This window comes from Gopherus evgoodei, chromosome 10, assembly GCF_007399415.2.
Source record: "Gopherus evgoodei ecotype Sinaloan lineage chromosome 10, rGopEvg1_v1.p, whole genome shotgun sequence".
Lineage (NCBI taxonomy): Eukaryota > Metazoa > Chordata > Testudines > Testudinidae > Gopherus > Gopherus evgoodei.
This window is the reverse complement of record NC_044331.1, coordinates 27,166,533-27,187,597: the sequence shown is the minus strand read 5'-3', so window position 1 is coordinate 27,187,597 and position 21,065 is coordinate 27,166,533. Positions and strand designations below refer to the sequence as shown.

General features: G+C 46.2%; 1 protein-coding gene and 1 long non-coding RNA gene across 2 annotated transcripts in view; one reads left to right on the top strand and one right to left on the bottom strand.

Moving 5' to 3' along the window:
• Window positions 1–21,065, bottom strand: part of LOC115658513 (myocardial zonula adherens protein-like) — a 98,693-nt gene that overhangs the window by 44,626 nt on the left and 33,002 nt on the right. Inside the window, exons 4-8 of the mRNA XM_030577595.1 lie at window positions 17,594–17,686; window positions 15,793–15,906; window positions 14,444–14,596; window positions 2,416–2,541; window positions 1,381–1,509 (exon numbers count right to left, since the gene is read on the bottom strand). Of these exons, the coding sequence (XP_030433455.1) occupies window positions 1,381–1,509; window positions 2,416–2,541; window positions 14,444–14,596; window positions 15,793–15,906; window positions 17,594–17,686 (615 nt within the window). The remainder of the gene's footprint in view (window positions 1–1,380; window positions 1,510–2,415; window positions 2,542–14,443; window positions 14,597–15,792; window positions 15,907–17,593; window positions 17,687–21,065) is intronic.
• Window positions 6,356–20,748, top strand: LOC115658514. Its single transcript, XR_004002317.1, has 3 exons — window positions 6,356–6,501; window positions 9,647–9,649; window positions 20,737–20,748. It is a non-coding gene; the product is annotated as an uncharacterized LOC115658514 (long non-coding RNA).

Below are 21,065 nucleotides of genomic sequence, written 5' to 3'. Positions count from 1 at the left end.
TATTATGTTTTAGGATTAAAATCACTAAAACCCTACGTTCTTGTCACCACTCGTGATTTCTAGTGAGTCCTTACTTCTGCATTTCTGTCTTTTAGATAGTAAGTTCTTTGGCAAGGATTGTATTCATTTTCATATATTGAACAATGCCAAACATGCTGAAGGCACTAAACAAATAATATTGCAGACTCCATTACTGAATACAATGGAATCACTGATAATTTCAGACTAATAATTACAATGAAATTGCCATTAGCTGACACTGGGGGAATAAACCTGTTTCAGACATCAGGCAACTTCCAATAGACAAGGATCAGATAATAAATGTATTTGTGAGTAGAGGCCGTGCACCACTATTAGACTTACATTAGACCAATTATCTCAAAACCAGTATGTGTTTCACCCTGGAACAAAGTCCATAAAATAGAAGAAGGCAGGGCAGGAGATATAAGGAAAATGACAGAAAACCTGCTACAACTCGTTCTACAGCAGGGCTGCTAACGTCACGAGAGATAAGCGTCTGGCAGCATTTCTGCTTCCAGGAAGTTACAAGTCAATTGTAAAAATATGCTCAAGGCTGCAGCATGGTAGACCATATTTGAGCCAGGAGAAAAACATCAGACAATACTGAGTGCAGAGAAGTAAGGAAGAACCTTTTTATAGATCAGAAGTAGACTAAAAACTGAAAATCTGGGGTCATTGTCAGAGTATTTTGAAAAATAATCTAAAAATGAGTTATGTGCATGGAAACACAGATGCTTGTTGCATGCACAGAAAATTTGACATCAAAATTCAAAAGGAATTTTAGTTAGAAGTCTTAAGAGTTTCATCCTGATGTGCATGAACCTCAAGGTGCAATTCCAGTTTTTTTCCCAATGCATTTAGATAAAAATGTTTCTATATATATGCATTTGTTGGCCAGGTAATCTGTACATTTAAAAGATTTTTACGACCGTAATGAATAAAGGATCACAAAGGATCCAGAAAAAACTTATATAGGCTATTAGGAGATAAAATGTGGTGGTGTTTTTTTTTAAACTGTCCTTTCAAAATAAATATTGGCCCCTTATGTGTGTCAGCTCTGAGGCAGCCCTGAACATTTTTGCAAGTAACAACTCCTACAAGCAGTAGAGTGGGCAAAGAGTGTCAGCTTGCCATCGTGTGCCCTCAGCAGTCCAAGTGCTAAGAGCATTGATGGATGCAATGAAGGGTTTTTGAATTTATTAACAAGAAGAAGATAGAAGTTGTGAGTGGAGTAGAGGCTATTGACCCACAGGGGACTGAAGAAACAGGTGCACTCCTATATATGTCTTGCCTTTCTGCTAAAAAAAGGCATAGATATTGGCATCCATATGTTAACATTCCGCGCGCAGAGAAAGTTACCTCTTCCATGCGCTGAATGAACTGATCCAGCTCTCCAATTCTCTTGTCTTTTTCCTGTATACTTGTTTCTGTAATTTGCATCTTCTTATTTGCCTCCTCAATGGCCTTCAGAAGTCGATTTGTTTCTGCCTTTGAACAAACAGATTTATGTTCATATCCACAAACAATCAATAAAATTGATGAATGAAAAGTAAGGAGCTGATTTCTCTGCTATACAATGGGGTTTTTGTTTTTTTAAAGTAGACTCAAAGCCAATAAATCTGGGTGCCTAAGAACTGAGACTGCTTTTGCAAACCAAACATCTAGCTATAGTGTCAAATATGAGTTTTGTGGCACACAAAATTTGGGTGATCAGAATTTAATATACGGCTTTAAGACTTCTCAGCAATCAGCTTTAAAAACAAAAAATGTTTGAACGACACATGAATATTTGTTCTCCCCTCAGTGGATACACATGTACTCAGTACTGAGAGAAGAAAGCATGCTATTCCCAAGAACAGTATGTTTAGTTACCAAAGCCTATCACTTTTAACTGCATTTATATCTGTATCACATTAAGGCTTGAGAGACTGACTTCAGTCTCAGTGGCTATCTGTGAGTAGTGTTAGATAACCTTGTTGTGCTTGACCAGAAATATAAAAAACAACATGATCAGAGGAAGGTTTTGGGAGGAAAAAAATGTTCTCACAGGATTTCTCTACTGATATTAATTTCTCTCTCTTGAGATTTCACTAAAGTCAGAGGATTTGTGCTTTGCATTTTCTTAGACCAGGAGCAGAAAAACATCCACTTCATTTTCATTTTGAAATTTAAATTTTTACTGTCCATTATGTTTAGACGCTCTCTTTCTTCAGCTATAAAGCTCTAATGACTATGAAAGTTTAAAAGTTACTGTAACGAGGCATGAAAGGAAAAGAAACTGGTGTACAAATAAATTTAAGACTTCGATTCTGGTGTTACATTTGTCAATGTAATTTAAGGACTGTACTTCAAACACTGAACTAAAGAACACTCTTACGGACTGGCTGTACATACTATTAGAGTTTCTTTCTCAGCTATATGTTTCTGTTCTTCTTGTTTTAGTTTGTCTTCATACTGGCTGTACAGTCTTCTGGTCATCTCTCTCATTACATCAGCATTGGCTTCTTGAGAGCATTCTACCTATAGAAGTTAACAAAAGAGAGAACCATCTCCAGGTGAAGCATTGCTGAAGACAAGAAAAATGGAGCTCAAACAAACCAAAAGGTAGAGATGTAACCGATGTTTATAGTTAGAGACTTCTCCTAGTATTGTTACAAAAATATACTCTACTACTAAGCCTGAGTTTCAGTTACACCAAATCCACATTACAGCACCCTGGCAGTGTAAAGGGGCCTTTCAAATGGGTGTAAGTTACAATTACACCAACTTTAGAACCCCTTCACACTGCCAGAGTTAAAGTGCTATTAGTGCAACTGAGAATCAGGCCTTACTCTTCATTAAGTTCTCTCATGACACTCTCTCACACCCTTGAAGTTTGCTCCCTGGTATGAAGAATAATTTAAAATTCTCTAATTTTACATGAGTGTAGCTTAGAAATAAGCCTGAACCAAAACCCATATTCAAATGCCCATGAACTTTGCAGTGATCAAAATCCAGATCCAATATTTACATTTTGAGCCCATTAGTGCTGTAGACTGAAATAAAAGCTAAATAAAACAAAACTAAACAAAATAGCTTTCCTCTTACTTGCTCCGCTGCAAATCTGGCGTGACACCATTAAAGTCATGGGAGTTACCCTGATCTAAGTGAGAGGAGAATCTAGTCCTACAAAGCTATTAACTTAGTGTTATTTACATTGGTGTTAATCATGGTAATAAGAAAAGAATCAGGCACTTAGTGGTACTCTGAATGCTCATAATTATAAAAGATTTCTGTTCTGAGCATCTGGGTTATCTTGTTTCAAGGACTGCAAGATTTATCAAACTCTTACACTGTCTTATTCAGTGGGAACAAACTGTTCAAAAGTTTATTGCACTGCATACAAATAAAAAGATATTTTGTCTTCTGAAGAGGGACAGATCTCTTGGAAGGATTCCATTTGCACTGTAGCTGCCTTCTGTGGCATCTGACCCAGATCGCTACATTAGGACAGAGAGCAAGTTTCTGCCAATACAATCAAAAGGAACAGGAATTAAATCAGGTTTCCTTAAAGTGTACACTGAACCTCCAGAGTTACAGTAATGTGGTTAGAAACAACAAACTAAGAAAGCAGAGTTGCAACAGTTCAACCTTAACCTCCCTAAAAAGTGTCGAAGTGGAGTATAATTTCCTGTGCCACCTCTCCCACACTCCTTTGTTTACAATTTAGGTGGCCACTGCACTAACTAACAACATTCTCAGGTGAGAATATAAAATGACTCAAGTAAACAGAGAGAAATGGACCCAGTTGACAGTAATAAGGGAAGCTGGTAATTTTTGCCTTTTCAGAGCCAACCCCCACAATATCATATCCTCTTCTTACTCCCCCTTCCCCTCCCCCCATAAAAAAATTAAAAATCAGATCTGGTGGATGTTTTGTGCATATGACTTAACAAGCAACTTTTACTATGCCAGCATATGCTTAACTTTTAGCACATGATCACATTCCATTGATACCAACTTGCTTGACATTGAGCACATGCTTAAGTGCTTCACTGAATTGAGGCCTAAAAGGCTGAATTCTGCCCCGAGACATCACACACAGATTTCCTCACTTCGTGTTTGGGCCAGGACGTGTCCTTGAGATTAAGATAAACTACAAATTTCTGTTTGGAAATCCTGATTTCTTTTCCTCTACTCTCTTCCTCTGATTATCCTTTCCTTCTTTTTATTCCCTACAGACCACAGCAGATGCGAGCAACAAATCTACTCTACACAAACCTTGTAAAACTATTGTTGAAAGGAAATTTGAACATAAAAATACATTAATAAACTCGTACCCTCCCCCCTTCATTTGAAGGATCTGGGCTATCTATCACTATGTACCAATGTAGGATACAAGAGCCTCTAAGATAATCATCTGTTTCTGAATTATTTAAACGTCAGAAAGTCAGTGGTCACCTAATTTCATGGAAGGTATTTAATATATTTTCTTTTAAATATTTCTGATACTGCACGATTGTTCCAAGTTATTTGAAATGCTGTTAACTGCTCCAATATGATTTAATGGAAGCTTCCAAATGCAAGACAGTTGGACTCATAAAAAAAGGCCCATATGATAAAAGACGGTTGCTTACCTTTGTAAGTGTTGTTCTTCGAGATGTGTTGCTCATATCCATTCCAATTAGGTGTGCGCGTGCCACGTGCACATTCGTCAGAAGATTTTTACCCTAGCAACACTCGGTGGGTCGGCTGGGTCGCCCGCTGGAGTGGCGCTGTTATGGCGCCGGATATATACCCCTGCCGACCCAACGGCCCTTCAGTTCCTTCTTACCAGTTACTCCAACAGAGGGGAAGGAGGGCGGGTTTGGAATAGATATGAGCAACACATCTCGAAAAACAACAGTTACAAAAGGTGAGTAACTGTCTTTTCTTCTTCGAGTGCTTGCTCATATCGATTCCAATTAGGTGATTCCCAAGCCTTACCTAGGCGGTAGGGTCAGAGTGAGATGTTGCAGAATGCAAAACTGCAGAGCCAAATGCTGCACCATCTCTGGACTGTTGAACCAATGTGTAATGTGAGGCAAAGGTGTGAATCGATGACCAGGTAGCTGCCCGACATATTTTCTGGATGGGAACATGGGCCAGGAAGGTGGCAGATGAAGCCTGAGCCTGAGTAGAATGGGCGGTGAGGTGGCTAGCCGGAACATGAACCAAATCATAGCATGTACGGATGCAGGATGTTACCCAAGATGAAATTCGTTGGGACGAGACCGGTAGGTCTTTCATCCGGTCTGCCACAGCTACAAAGAGCTGAGGTGACCTTTGGAAGGATTTTGTTCTCTCAATATAAAAGGCGAGAGCCCTGCGAACGTCTAGGGTGTGCAACTGTTGTTTCCGACGCAATGGGTGCAGCTTCGGGAAAAAGACTGAGAGGAAGATGTCTTGATTGACATGAAAGGCGGACACCACTTTAGGGAGGAAGGAGGGGTGTGGTCGCAGTTGTACCTTGTCCTTATGGAATACCGTATACGGGGGGGTCCACTTCAAGGCCCAAAGCTCAGATACTCGTCTTGCCGAAGTAATAGTGATGAGGAAGGCTGTCTTCCAGGAAAGGTACAGCAGCGAGCAGGTGGCCAGTGGTTTGAAAGGAGCACCCATAAGCTTGGCTAGCACCAGATTGAGATCCCAGGTAAGGGTCAGGCATCTGACTTGAGGGTACATACGTTCCAATCCCTTGAGGAACCTTGAAATTATAGGGTGAGAGAAGATTGATCGGCCATTTTCCCCTGGGCGGAAGGCAGAGATGACTGCCAGATGCACCTTTATGGAAGAGACTGCTAGGCCCTGTTCTTTCACGGACCAGAGGTAGTCCAGGACAGTAGGAACGGATACCTGCCTGGGGACTGAGTTACGCTGAGCGCACCAGCAGGAGAAATGCTTCCACTTGGCCAGATATGTCATCTTAGTGGAAAGCTTCCTACTGCCCAAGAGCACCTGTTGGACCGAGGCAGAGCAACGCAACTCCGACTGGCTCAACCACGCAGCAACCATGCTGTGAGGTGAAGAGACTGCAGGTCCGGATGGTGAAGCTTTCCGAAGTCCTGTGTTATGAGATCTGGCCAATGTGGCAGAGGAATCGGGTCTGCCACTGGGAGGTCGAACAACATGGTGTACCAGTGCTGCCTTGGCCACGCTGGAGCAATCAGGATCAGATGGGCGCTGTCCCTGTGGAGTTGAGTAAGACTCAGTGGACGAGCGGAAACGGTGGGAAGGCATAGAGTAGGTGCCTCTTCCATGGGATCAGGAATGTGTCTGAGAGGGAGCCCGAGGAGCGTCCCTGGAAGAAGCAGAACACCTGGCATTTCCTGTTCTCTCGGGAAGCAAAGAGGTCTATGTGGGGAAAACCCCACTTCCGGAAAACAGTATGGATGACGTCTGGACGAATCGACCACTCCTGAGACAGGAAGGATCTGCTGAGGTGATCCGCCAAAGTGTTCTGTAAAAGCAGCAAAGAATCCTGTGGCACCTTATAGACCAACAGACGTTTTGGAGCATGAGCTTTCGTGGGTGAATACCCGCTTCGTCAGATGCATGCAGTGGAAATTTCCAGGGGCAGATATATATATATGTAGGCAAGCTAGAGATAATGAGGTAGTTCAATCGGGGAGGATGAGGCCCTGTTCTAGCAGTTGAGGTGTGAAAACCAAGGGAGGAGAAACTGGTTTTGTAATTGGCAAGCCATTCACAGTCTCTGTTTAATCCTGAGCTGATGGTGTCAAATTTGCAGATGAACTGAAGCTCAAAAGTTTCTCTTTGAAGTAGCAAAGAATCCTGTGGCACCTTATAGACTAACAGACGTTTTGGAGCATGAGCTTTCGTGGGTGAATACCCACTTCCTCAGATGCATGTAATGGAAATATCCAGGGGCAGGTATATATATGTGTGCTAGCAAGCAAGCTAGAGATAACGAGGTCAGTTCAATCAGGGAGGATGAGGCCCTGTTCTAGCAGTTGAGGTGTGAAAACCAAGAGAGGAGAAACTGGTTCTGTAATTGGCAAGCCATTCACAGTCTTTGTTCAATCCTGAGCTGATGGTGTCAAATTTGCAGATGAACTGAAGCTCAGCAGTTTCTCTTTGAAGTCTGGTCCTGAAGTTTTTTTGCTGCAGGATGGCCACCTTAAGGTCTGCTATAGTGTGGCCAGGGAGGTTGAAGTGCTCTCCTACAGGTTTTTGTATACTGCCATTCCTAATGTCTGATTTGTGTCCATTTATCCTTTTCCTTAGAGACTGTCCAGTTTGGCCGATGTACATAGCAGAGGGGCATTGCTGGCATATGATGGCGTATATTACATTGGTGGATGTGCAGGTGAATGAACCAGTGATGGTGTGGCTGATCTGGTTAGGTCCTGTGATGGTGTCGCTGGTGTAGATATGTGGGCAGAGTTGGCATCGAGGTTTGTTGCATGGATTGGTTCCTGAGCTAGAGTTATTATGGTGTGGTGTGCAGTTACTGGTGAGAATATGCTTCAGGTTGGCAGGTTGTCTGTGGGCAAGGATTGGCCTGCCACCCAAGGCCTGTGAAAGTGTGGGATCATTGTCCAGGATGGGTTGTAGATCCTTGATGATGCGTTGGAGGGGTTTTAGCTGGGGGCTGTATGTGATGGCCAGTGGAGTCCTGTTGGTTTCTCTCTTGGGTTTGTCTTGCAGTAGGAGGCTTCTGGGTACACGTCTGGCTCTGTTGATCTGTTTCCTTATTTCCTCATGCGGGTATTGTAGTTTTGAGAATGCTTGGTGGAGATTTTGTAGGTGTTGGTCTCTGTCTGAGGGGTTAGAGCAGATGCGGTTGTACCTCAGTGCTTGGCTGTAGACAATGGATCGTGTGATGTGCCCGGGATGGAAGCTGGAGGCATGAAGGTAGGCATAGCGGTCGGTGGGTTTTCGATATAGGGTGGTGTTAATGTGACCATCACTTATTTGCACCGTGGTGTCAAGAAAGTGGACCTCCCGTGTAGATTGGTCCAGGCTGAGGTTGATGGTGGGGTGGAAGCTGTTGAAATCATGGTGGAATTTTTCCAGAGTCTCCTTCCCATGGGTCCAGATGATGAAGATGTCATCAATGTAGCGTAGATAGAGAAGGGGTGTGAGTGGACGAGAGCTGAGGAAGCGTTGTTCCAGGTCGGCCATGAAGATATTGGCATATTGTGGGGCCATGCGGGTGCCCATAGCAGTGCCACTGACCTGGAGATATATATTGTCATCAAATTTGAAATAGTTGTGTGTAAGTATAAAGGCACAGAGCTCAGCAGCCAGTTGTGCTGTGGCATCATCAGGGATGGTGTTCCTGACAGCTTGTATTCCATCTGTGTGTGGGATGTTTGTGTAGAGAGCCTCTACATCCATGGTGGCTAGGATGGTGTTTTCTGGGAGGTCACCGATGCATTGTAGTTTCCTCAGGAAATCAGTGGTGTCGCGGAGATAGCTGGGAGTGCTGGTGGCATAGGGTCTGAGTAGAGAGTCCATATATCCAGACAGTCCTTCAGTGAGAGTGCCAATGCCACGGTGCAAATAAGTGATGGTCACATTAACACCACCCTATATCGAAAACCCACCGACCGCTATGCCTACCTTCATGCCTCCAGCTTCCATCCCGGGCACATCACACGATCCATTGTCTACAGCCAAGCACTGAGGTACAACCGCATCTGCTCTAACCCCTCAGACAGAGACCAACACCTACAAAATCTCCACCAAGCATTCTCAAAACTACAATACCCGCATGAGGAAATAAGGAAACAGATCAACAGAGCCAGACGTGTACCCAGAAGCCTCCTACTGCAAGACAAACCCAAGAGAGAAACCAACAGGACTCCACTGGCCATCACATACAGCCCCCAGCTAAAACCCCTCCAACGCATCATCAAGGATCTACAACCCATCCTGGACAATGATCCCACACTTTCACAGGCCTTGGGTGGCAGGCCAATCCTTGCCCACAGACAACCTGCCAACCTGAAGCATATTCTCACCAGTAACTGCACACCACACCATAATAACTCTAGCTCAGGAACCAATCCATGCAACAAACCTCGATGCCAACTCTGCCCACATATCTACACCAGCGACACCATCACAGGACCTAACCAGATCAGCCACACCATCACTGGTTCATTCACCTGCACATCCACCAATGTAATATACGCCATCATATGCCAGCAATGCCCCTCTGCTATGTACATCGGCCAAACTGGACAGTCTCTAAGGAAAAGGATAAATGGACACAAATCAGACATTAGGAATGGCAGTATACAAAAACCTGTAGGAGAGCACTTCAACCTCCCTGGCCACACTATAGCAGACCTTAAGGTGGCCATCCTGCAGCAAAAAAACTTCAGGACCAGACTTCAAAGAGAAACTGCTGAGCTTCAGTTCATCTGCAAATTTGACACCATCAGCTCAGGATTGAACAAAGACTGTGAATGGCTTGCCAATTACAGAACCAGTTTCTCCTCTCTTGGTTTTCACACCTCAACTGCTAGAACAGGGCCTCATCCTCCCTGATTGAACTGACCTCGTTATCTCTAGCTTGCTTGCTAGCACACATATATATACCTGCCCCTGGATATTTCCATTACATGCATCTGAGGAAGTGGGTATTCACCCACGAAAGCTCATGCTCCAAAACGTCTGTTAGTCTATAAGGTGCCACAGGATTCTTTGCTGCTTTTACAGATCCAGACTAACACGGCTACCCTCTGATACTCTCTTTGAAGTCTGGTCCTGAAGTTTTTTTGCTGCAGGATGGCCACCTTAAGGTCTGCTATAGTGTGGCTAGGGAGGCTGAAGTGTTCTCCTACAAGTTTTTGTATATTGCCATTCCTAATATCTGATTTTCCAATAGTCCCAGAGGTGGACAGCTTCTTGACAAAGGAGGGAGGAGCATGCTCCGCCCTGCTTGTTTATGTAAAACATGGCCGCCGTGTTGTCCGTGAACACTGATACACAACAGCCTTGGAGATGGTCTCGAAACACCTGGCATACTAGACGGACTGCTCTCAGCTCTCGCACACTGATGTGCAAGGCCAGCTCTTGAGGCGACCAGAGGCCTTGAGTGCAAAGGCCCTCAAGGTGGGCACCCCAACCCAGAGATGACACGTCCGTGGTTAGGGCCATCAAGGGTTGCGGTGGGTGGAATGGCATCCCTGCACAGACTAGAGTGGAGTTTAGCCACCAGGTTAGGGAGCCCAGAATCTTCCAGGGAATAGTGAGCACCGAGTCCAAGCTGTCTCTGCGTGGTTTGTATATTGAAGCAAGCCAGGTTTGAAAGGGATGGAGGCGTAGCCTCGTGTGCCTGGTCACGAAGATGCAGGAGGCCATGTGACCTACTAGGCTGAGGCAGGTGCACACCGACGTTGTCGGGAAGTTTTGAAGACCTCGAATAATTGAAGCCATTGCTTGAAAATGCGACTGCGTGAGGCAGGCTCTGGCCAGATAGGAGTCCAGAACCGCTCCTATGAAGTTTATTCTCTGCATGGGTGTCAGAGTAGACTTCTCTGTGTTGATCATCAGGCCTAGGCTCCCGAAGAGGTCTTTGACGATGCGCAGGTGTTGCGACGCTTGTAAAATGGGAAGTCTCTCGAATGAGCCAATCGTCGAGATACGGTTAGATGTGTACCCGACAACGCTGGAGGGAGACGGCGACTACAGCCATGCATTTTGTGAACACACATAGAGCTGTAGAAAGGTCAAAATGGAAGTACAGTGAACGGAAAGTGTTGATGGTTGGCCACAAAATGGAGGTACCATCTGTGTGGTGGGTAAATTGCGATGTGGAAATACGCGTCCTTCATATCAGGGGCAGCATACCAGTTTCCTGGATCCAGGGACGGGATAATGGTCTCCAGGGTTACCATATGGAACTTCAGCTTTATCATGAATTTGTTGAGTTCTTGCAGGTCTAGGATCAGTCGTAGACCTCCCTTTGCCTTGGGGATTAGGAAGTGGTGGGAATAAAACCCTTGCCCCTCATGTCTTTTGGCACCTCCTCTATGGCTTCCATGGCTAGGAGCGACTGGACCTCTTGTAAGAGCAATTGCTCGTGAGAGGGGTCCCTGAAGAGGGACGGGGAGGGAGGGTGGGAAGGCGGGGTTGAAACAAACTGGAGGTAGTATCCCACTTCCACCGTGCACAGGACCCAACGATTGAAGTTAGCTGGGACCAGGCAGGAAGGAATTGCGAGAGGTGGTTGAAAAAGGGAGGAGAAGGATCCGGTAGAGCAACTTGTGGGCCATCCTCGGGCATCCCATCAGAAGTTCTGCTTGGACCCCGCTGGTGGTTTAGGGGTTGCCTGATTTTGACCTCCTTGAGGGCCAGACTGTCTTCAACGATTCCTTCTACCACACTTTCTGCTAAAGTCCTGATGCGGCCTAGACGGGGCATTAGGGCGGTGTGGCTGGGGCCAGAAGGTCCTGTGTTGAGTCACTGGCGTGTGCATACGCAGCGAGCGCGTTATAATGCGATTGTCCTTCAGACTTTGTAATCTAGGGTCAGTTTTATCTGAGAACAGGCCCTGGCCTTCGAAGGGCAAATCCTGAATAGTTTGTTGTAATTCAGGGGGAAGGCCTGATACCTGAAGCCAGGAGATATGCCTCATCGTCACTCCTGATGCCAGAGTTCTGGCTGCAGAGTCTGCTGCATCCAGAGAGGCTTGGAGGGAGGTTCTTGCTACCTTTTTACCCTCCTCAAGTAGGGCCGTAAATTCTTGATGGGATTCCTGGGGAAGAAGTTCCGTACACATCCCCAAAGGACACCCACATGTTAAAGTTATATTTACTTAGGAGGGCTTGTTGATTTGCCACTCTAAGTTGCAGGCCCCCCAGCCAAAGTATATTTTGCGGCCTAGGAGGTCCATGCATCTAGCCTCCTTTGACTTAGGAGCTGGGGCTTGCTAGCCATGACGCTTCCTCTCGTTCACCGATCGCACCACTAAAGAGCAAGGAGGTGGGTGAATGTAGAGATATTCATACCCCTTTGAGGGGACCATATATTTTCTCTCTACTCCCTTTGCTGTAGGTGGAATCAAGGCTGGGGATTGCCAAATGGTATCCGCATTAGCCTGTATGGTGCGGATAAATGGAAGAGCCACTCTAGCAGGTGCATCAGCCGATAGGATGTCCACAACAGGGTCCTCTATTTCAGGGACCTCCTCCACCTGTAAATTCATATTCTGAGCCACTCGTCTCAAAAGGTCTTGATGGGCCCTGAGATCAATTGGTGGAAGGCCTGAGGAGGATGTTCCCGCCACCACCTCATCAGGCAAGGAGGAGGAGGAGAGGCCCGGGACCAGGGGGTCCTGTGGGGGCTCCTGCACTTGAGAAGCGTCATCTGTGTCAGGTGGAACCTGGGTGTCTGCAGATGGTATCGGAGCCTCATCCGTGCCTGTAAGGGGTGGAGGGGGGCTTACTGTCGTCTCTTGTACCCGGTGTTCTGACGAGGCCAACTGTGCAGCCACTCACTGATGGAGCACCTTGAGCCTGGTGGTATGCCCACGGTGTCCAGAAGGACCAGTGATGAGGCCCTTGCTCGTGGCGCTGGCTCTCTGGGAATATATGGCTGGGGGCATCAGAGTCATGCTCCTGAGGATAGGATGCGCTACCAGCCTGCGATGACACCGATGTGTGTCTCGGCCACGGCAGTGCCGATAGACCCTGGGAGGGCACCACTGTTCTGGATGCTCAGTCCTGGGGCAGTACAGGGGAGTGGTACCGGGAGCTACAATGGTACCACAAGCAAGACCGGGACCTTCTACCGTAGCGGTGCCAGGAGGTCGACTGGGATCTCGAGTCCCTTTGTCTGGAGCGACTGCAGGATACACGGTGCCAAGAGCGGTGTCGTGAGTCGGATCGGTACCGGGAGTATCTGGCCAGTGAACTAGATGTCGAACGGTGCCGTGAGTGCGACCGGTACCGTGATGGAGAGCGGTGCCAGGACTGTGAGCGGCGCCAGAAGCGGGAACGGCGTGATCGAGAGCATCTGTGAGACCGTGATCTTGAATGACATCTCTGTTGGACCAACGGAAGGTGGCTTTACCAGGGCCGGTTTTCCAACGGATTGTCTGACCCGCACCGGCGGTGCCGGGGGTTGAGGCCGTGTCGACTCTGTCATGGCGATGAGCTCCCTTGCCATGGAGAAGGTCTCCGGTGTAGAAGGGAGGGCAAGCTCAACCACAGCATGAGCTGGGGAGCTGTCAGGAACCGGACTCAATGGCCCTTGTGGGATCGGAATCGACAGTGCCGTGCTCGGTGGAGCTGCAATCGGCGGTACCACAGTCGACGGTGCTGCGGCAGAGGACGGTGCTGGACGAACTGTCTTTGAAGAGCGCTCCTTCTGTGGAGCTGAAGCAGCTGGAGTGCTCTGTTACTTCCTGGGTCCTCAGGGACAGGGAGCGGTGCTGAGCAGATGTCGGTGCCAGGGCTCTTTCTCGGTACTGGAGCGGTCCAGGGCCTTACAGAAGCAGTCTGTTGGGCGCTTGGTACAAACGCTGCAGGAGTAAGTGCCGACTCCATGAGGAGCTGTTTCAATCGAAAGTCCTGCTCCTTCTTCATCCTTGGTTTAAATGATTTGCAGATGCGGCACTTATTGGTAAGGTGGGATTCCCCTAGGCACTTGAGGCAGGAGTCGTGGGGACCCGCTATTGGCATCGGCTTTTGGCACGCCGAGCATGGTTTGAATCCCGGTGCCTTGGGCATGGGCCCATACCGGGGTGGAGGAAAGGGGGCTAATCCCCGATCCCCCCTTAAACTATATACACTAACCATAAATACAACAACTAATACTAACTATAATTACAAGAACCCAAACTATACACACAATAAACAGCAAAGAACTACGAGTAGCTAGGGACGTGGAGATCAGCAAAGTCGTGCTCCACAGTTCCAACAACCATCATGAGCGGTAAGAAGGAACTGAAGGGCCGTTGGGTCGGCAGGGGTATATATCCGGCACCATAACAGCGCCATTCCAGGGGGCGACGCAACCGACCTACTGAGTGTTGCTAGGGTAAAAATCTTCCGACGAACGTGCGCATGGCGCGCGTACACCTAATTGGAATCGATATGAGCAAGCATTCGAAGAACTCCAGCTTGCGCTTCATTCCCTTGTGCTTACCTGAAAAGCTGTCCCACAACTAACTTCTCTTTTCAGGGTAATTTGCTATTAGGATGCACCTCTTGCCCAATAAATACTGTACATGTGCACAAAACATAACAGATTTCTGATGAAAAATTGTGAAAGGTACAGTACTGGCTGTCAATAACACTCCATGGATGGTCAGTGAAGAACTTTACACAAATGTGGCCAAATCTCTCTTTCCAAGCAATTAATCTCATTGACTCAGCAATGTCCTTATTGCACAATAAGAATAAGGGGAGTTTCCATACTGTACCTTTAGTTTCAATAGCTGATTTTCAACTTGGGCAGTTTCTAGCTGTTTTTGCTTTTCTTTCAGTTTTTCCATGGACTGCTCATGTGTGTGTTTTAAATTCCTTATTTGATCCCTTATATCTGTGTTCTCCAAACTAACATCCACTAAAGTTTTCTAAAAAACACACAATGAAATACACAATTTGAAATAGTAATAACAACAACAACAAAAATCATGATTTGACCAACCTACCACAAGAGGCTTTCTGCAATATTTAGAATATTTTAGAGTTTGTCAACAAAACAGTATAGTATTAACATAGTTAATAGCTTTGGCTCTTTAAAATTATGGTTTCCAATTATTTGCTTTACCAAAAAAATCTCTCCATAAGAGCATGTTCATTCAAATGCAGTCCCAGAGAGTTGTGATCCAGAGGCAGGGGCGGCTCCAGGCACCAGCACGCCAAGCACGTGCCTGGGGCGGCAAGCCACGGGGGGCGCTCTGCCAGTCACTGTGAGGGTGCCAGGCAGGTTGCCTTTGGCAGCATGCATGCAGGAGGGTCTGCTGGTCCCGCGGCTTTGGCGGACCTCCCGCAGGCGTGCCGCCGAATCCGAGGGCTGGGGACCTCCCGCAGGCAAGCCGCCGAAGGCAGCCTGCCTGCTCTGCTTGGGGCGACAAAATACCTAGAGCCGCCCCTGTCCAGAGGAACAGACATGCATGCATTACAGTGCAAACACCACTTCCATTTTATACTGTAATATAACTGAAGTGAAATGTTGGATTTTCACCTTCATTCTTCCCCTCTCCAAATGCCAAATTTTAAGATGATAAACCTGAAAACATGGAAGTTTGACAACAAGGGAAAAGAAAGTCAAGGAGACTAGCTGCAATGGATGCCAAGCTGAAAACATTTTTATAAACAAGAAAAATGACCTTTGTATGTTTACAGGAGTGGCTACTCAATATTTGTAAATTTAAAAAATAATCATTGAAATTTCCATCAATAGAAAACAATAGTGGGACAAAATCATGTGATGTGTCATTGGTTTGTAAAATATGGAAAGAGTCTCAGTTTCACTTTTAATTTTCCATTAAGCAAAGGCCAAGGGCTTTCACCAGCTGCAATGGAGCGAAACAACACTGTATATTATAGTATAGCCTTTTAGCCAGCAAAACTCCTGGATTTTTCTTAAGTTTATCATTTATCTGTTTTAAATGTTCTTAGTGACATTTGATGGTTAAGATCCGAATGTGTATCTAACCATCATCCATCTCTCATGTATACTGTTAAACTGATGGTATAAGAGTGAGTCTAGGATGGTGGCTGATGGATCAGGCCATCCTCTTTGACAGAGCTATTAACAGCATACCTGCAACTCAATTGATGCTGATGTCAAGGAGCTGTTCATTTCACCGAAGCTGTCCAAGGCTGCAGCCTGCACTTGCATGTGACTCTCTAGGGATTCCTTTTCAACATTTGTTATCTGAAAAGATTAAGAAAAGATATTAAAAACAATCCTCAAATTTTAAAATTCTTTCAAACGGATGATAGTTGCCACCAACTTAACACTGGAGAGACAACAGGTTAAAAACAATGGGATTAAGAGGAGTTTGAATCTCTAGGTAAAATTTTCTCTATTGGAAATCCTGTGTTAACCAAAACTTCAATGTTGGCCTTGGAAGCAAGCTATGCTGAGATATAGAAGCAGTTTTTCAGTGTCTTCTCATGGAGTGTGCCATCATGCACATTAACCACAGCAAGGACTTAAGCTCTAACTCTTGTAGTCATGAAAAGAGAACTTTCCTCTAGCTAAACATGGTAGAAGAAATTCATCCTTGTGCAAAGGGAATTCATCCCTTTTGGTGCTTAACTGGGGCTTACCCGGTGCATAGGCCTCGTGCTGACCCTGTGCACAGAGACAAGTTTCATCCAATAAGAACTCCTGCAGAGTTTGTCTCACCTTGAAGTTGTACTTTGCATATTTTTAAATTTTGCTGGTTTTCACAAAGAAAAGATTCTCATTTATAAAAAACACTATCTCTAGAAACTGCTGTGAGGATCTCCATGAAAGATCAGAACTGCAAATGCATATAAGGCATTCCAGCAGGTGAAACAACACTCGTACTCATTTATTGTTATTTAGATAGCATGATAAATTTTCACAATACTTTAGAGTAGCTAAAATATACAGACCCCCAAATTGACAAAGTCTCTGCCCCAAACAGTACACAAACCAAACACACACAAAGAGATACAGGACAGCTGTTTATTAGCTGTCTGTGTCTTCAGTGCACAACTGAACAGGTAGGAGTAGGAGGATGTTTGACGGCTGTTTATTGGGAAATCTGCTTTAGGCACATGGGGTGGAGTGCAAGAGGACATACAGTCAGGAGTAGGTGAAGGAAAAATATGGAACAGCTTAGAAAGAGGCTTGGGTGGAGTGCAGGGAGCACGACATGATGTAGGAGGAGACGAGACCAGGAACGCAGGGAAGCAAGTAAAAAGCTTTGAAGATAACAAGCATGAGATTAAATGTGAGAGTGAGCAGTGGGGTGGAACCAACAAACATTTACTATGTTTGAACTTTATATACAGAAGAAAAGATGATCAACCAACAAACCAGTATGTAGTCAACCTTATGTAGTAAGTTATAAAGACTGGAATTTGTTGAGTTGCAAAAGTGACTTCCAGTAAGCAATAGACATCAAGTTCTTGTATAACCCCCAGTCAGTTAATTTGTCAGCCCACAGGACAGTAGCTTTCTATGATAAACACCATCCTCCAGTCAGTATTGGAATATTAATCATACATAATCACACAGGCAATGTAATCAATGGTAGTCTTTATTTACAAAATGTAGGTAATGGGGTGGTTCTGTCATGCTCCTTTACATGATCAGACCTGAAGAAGAGCTCAGCATAAGCTAAAAAGCTTCTCTCTCTCGATCCACCTTGACTCTTTAATGCTCTTTTAAGGGCATAAAAAGCCTCTGCCCTGTTTTCATTTTGCTTGAAAAATATAAAGTACTAAAGGCATGAAAAATAATGAACTTAAATGGCTCTAAAACATGATTTGTTTTATGCTACATACTGTCTTTCATAAAACATGTTTATTGGTAACCTTGTTTGGTTCACCTCTTATGACATCATTAAAACTAAATGTGAACTTACTGTCAATTCATTTGTAAGTTGCTGTATTTTCCGTTTCATTTCACCATACTCTCCATACATTTTCTTTCTTACTTTTTCCAAAGTTGCTCTCACCTGTAGTTAGGCAAATTATAAGCCTTTGTTATTCAGCCTTTATTACAAATATAATTTAGATTAGAAACCAGACAACAATGTGCTCCAAAGACCAAGATCACCTACAGTGATCACCATTGCTAAGCCAATGCTTGTTCACTGTGACATTTGTAATACCCTGGAAGAAGTGTCTTAGATACCACTGTGTAGTAGCTGAGGGTTAACTTACCTTTTAAGGCATTTATCTGTATAAACACTCATTTGCACGAATTTAGAAACATAATTTCATCACTAGATTCCAAAAAGTAGACTATTCACCAATTTGATTTTAATACAAAAATTGAATGGAATTAAAAATAACTGCAGGTATAAATTGTTATTTCCTTTATGTATTTTTAACACTGGAAACAAAACTCAGTTAGCTACGTTAAGCAAACATGAACAGAAGCAACTTTCTAGCTCAGGATTAACTAGTGTTCACAAAGGCCACATCTAAATATATAAATGTTCCCTTACATGCTACCTTCCAGACACATAATAAGAGGTCGCCCTTTTCACTTAGTCATATGATTACCTATCAGACTGATTAGGTATAGTACAACAGTGAGCGTAGTTGGGCTTATGCACAGCTGGAGTCAGGTGTGGAGGCACTGAAAGGCAGCCACATTCGTGTGTATGTATGTAATAAAAGGGTTCTCAGGACACATTTTTTGATGGCCTCAGAGTGTGGCCACCAACTCTTGCTGATGGCCAGTCTCACACTTTTTCCTAAAACACTTAATTAGCTTTAGGAAAAAGAAAGTTAATATGCACATACACATGTCCAAATCATTGTAATTTATTTATTGCTAGCTAGCAAGTCTATTGAGAAAAGTGATATTAACAAACATACAAGTATCACTTTTCACAGCAGACTTACTCAGCCCTGCCAAGCCTGGGGACAAATTAAGCCCTGGATGCGGGGCCAGGGGAGGCAACAGGGGACTAGAGCCTGAAGCCCTGCCGCCGAAGCCTGTTGCTGCACAGCCGGAGCCCAGGACTGGAGCCTGAAGCCCTGTGACCAGAGCCTGCCACCCAAGGGCTGAACCCCAAAGCCTGAGCCTCACCACCCTGTGAAGGAGGGGAACTCACTGGGTGCCTGCTCCTCCATCGTTGTGCCCCAGGTTTCTCCAGAGGGGGGAAGGGCCCAACCCCTGTTGGTGGCCCCAGCAACTAACATCATGGCAGGGCATCCAGGGGCAACAGGGAGGGGGAGGGAGGCTGTGTCCGCAAGCAGCGGCGGCTCCAGGCACCAGCGCTCCAAGCACATGCCTGGGGCAGCAAGCTGCGGGGGGCGCCCTGCCGGTTGCTGTGAGGGTGGCAGTCAGACTGCCTTCTGCGGCGCTTCTGTGAGAGGTCCGCCGGTCCCACAGATTCGGCAGCTGGTACGCTGAATCAGTGGGACTGGAGACCTCCCAAAGGCGCGCCGCCGAAGGCAGCCTGCCTGCCATGCTTGGGGTGGCAAAAAAGCTAGAGCTGCCCCTGGCCACAAGAAATGTCCCTGGTAGTTGCATTTGGCCATGCTGGCTGCATTTGAGAAATGCTGCTTTAGGGGCTGCACTCTCAGAAAGGGGTTTGTGCTCCATGGCCATGCCCCAAACCATGTAGTCCTGCCCCCTTTGGAATGTGCACAGCTGAAAGCACCGGGAGCTCTCTCTCTCCTTCCCCTGCCACACACCATTCCTTGTGCTCAAAAAATAACCCAGTAGCATCTCTCCCCACTAGCGCACCTACCGAGAGAATTATGATTTGACCCAATATTTTGAGTCTATTTTAAGTTTAAATGTTCAACATCACTTTATATGCATATATGTAGTGAAAACAGACTTTGATTTAACACCTTGTTGTCCTGCAAAGATGCAAGTCATCGGGAGGAGGGGGGGAGCAAAGTTTATGAATTGGTTTAGTTGAATGCAGCTTTACATGGAGACGGACACACCTACCCCCAACTTCTATACATAGCACTGCCAGAATCAAAGCCTAAAAATTTGTTCTTGTGAGCCTTTTATATTAAAAAAATATGACAGGCAGGCAGGCAGGCTGGCTGGCCCTTTTGGCTGTTTTTGAGAATCTGTTCTGACAACACTGCTGCCATCCTTTTGATTGGAGGACACACTCTTCATTTTAATACTTGTCTGGACCTAAGGCTTTGATCCAAATAATAAGCGTGCATTTACATAGATTCATACTTCAATAGGCACAAAATGACCGAGGGGCGGGTATGAGGAGAGGTCTGAAGTTTTAAACAGGACATGTCTGTGAGCTGGCATACTGTGTGAGGAAAAAAGCCAACAATGAGGACAGCCCTAGGGCAAACCAAGCCACCCCAGCAAATCCAAAGACAAGCTGTCCAATCAAAGTTCTTTGGGGCAGCATCTGTCTCTGTTATGTGTAGGAACAGTGCCTGGCACAATGGAGTCTGGAACCATGATTAGAGCCCTAGGTCAGTGGTCTCCAACTTTTTTACACCCAAGATCACTTTTTGAATCTAAGGGCAACCCAGGATCTACCCTGCCTCTTCCCCGAGGCCGTGCCCCTTCCCACTCACTCCATCCCTCACTGTCCCCCACACTCACTCACTTTCACCGGGTTGGGGTGGAGGTTGGCGTTCAGGAGGGGGTGGGGGCTCTGGGCTGAGGCCAAAGGGTACGCAGTGTGGGAGGAGGCTCTGGGCTGTGCCTGGGGCAGGGGGTTGAGGTGCAGGTGGGGGCAAGGGGAGCAAATTCTAGGAGGAAGTTTGGGTGGAGGATGGGTCTCCAAGCTGGGGTAGAGTGTTGGGGTGCAGGAGGTGGTACAGGATGATGGCTCTGAGAGGGGGCTTAGGGCTGGGGTGCAGGAGGGGGTTTGGAGTGCAGGAGGGGGTTCGGGGTGCTGGCTCCAGGCAGGGGCTCAGGGCTGAGTTGCGGCTTCCCACCGGGCAGCACTTACCTCCGGTGTCTCCCAGTCGGCAGCAGGTGCAGTGAGACTAAGACAGGCTCCCTGCATACCCTGGCCCCACACCGCTCCTGGAAGGAAGCAACGCTCCCCTGCAGCCCCTGGGGGAAAGGGGGGCATGTGGCTCCACAAGCTGCCCCTCTCTGCAACCACCACTTCCACAGCTCTCCCAGCCAATGGGAGCTGTAGGGGCAGTGCTTGCAGGCAGGAGCAGCACACAGAGGTGGACCCCTGCCCCCTGGGCAGCGCTGGCTGCATCTGGGGGTGGCGTGGGGCCAGGGTAGGGAATCTGCCTTAGTTGCTGCCACGCTGCACCACCAGAGATTGCAGTTGACTGGGAGATTCTCAAGGATCAACCAGTCGATTGCAATTGACCGGTTGGTGACCATTGCCCTAGGTGCTACTGCAATAACAATACCACCACCAT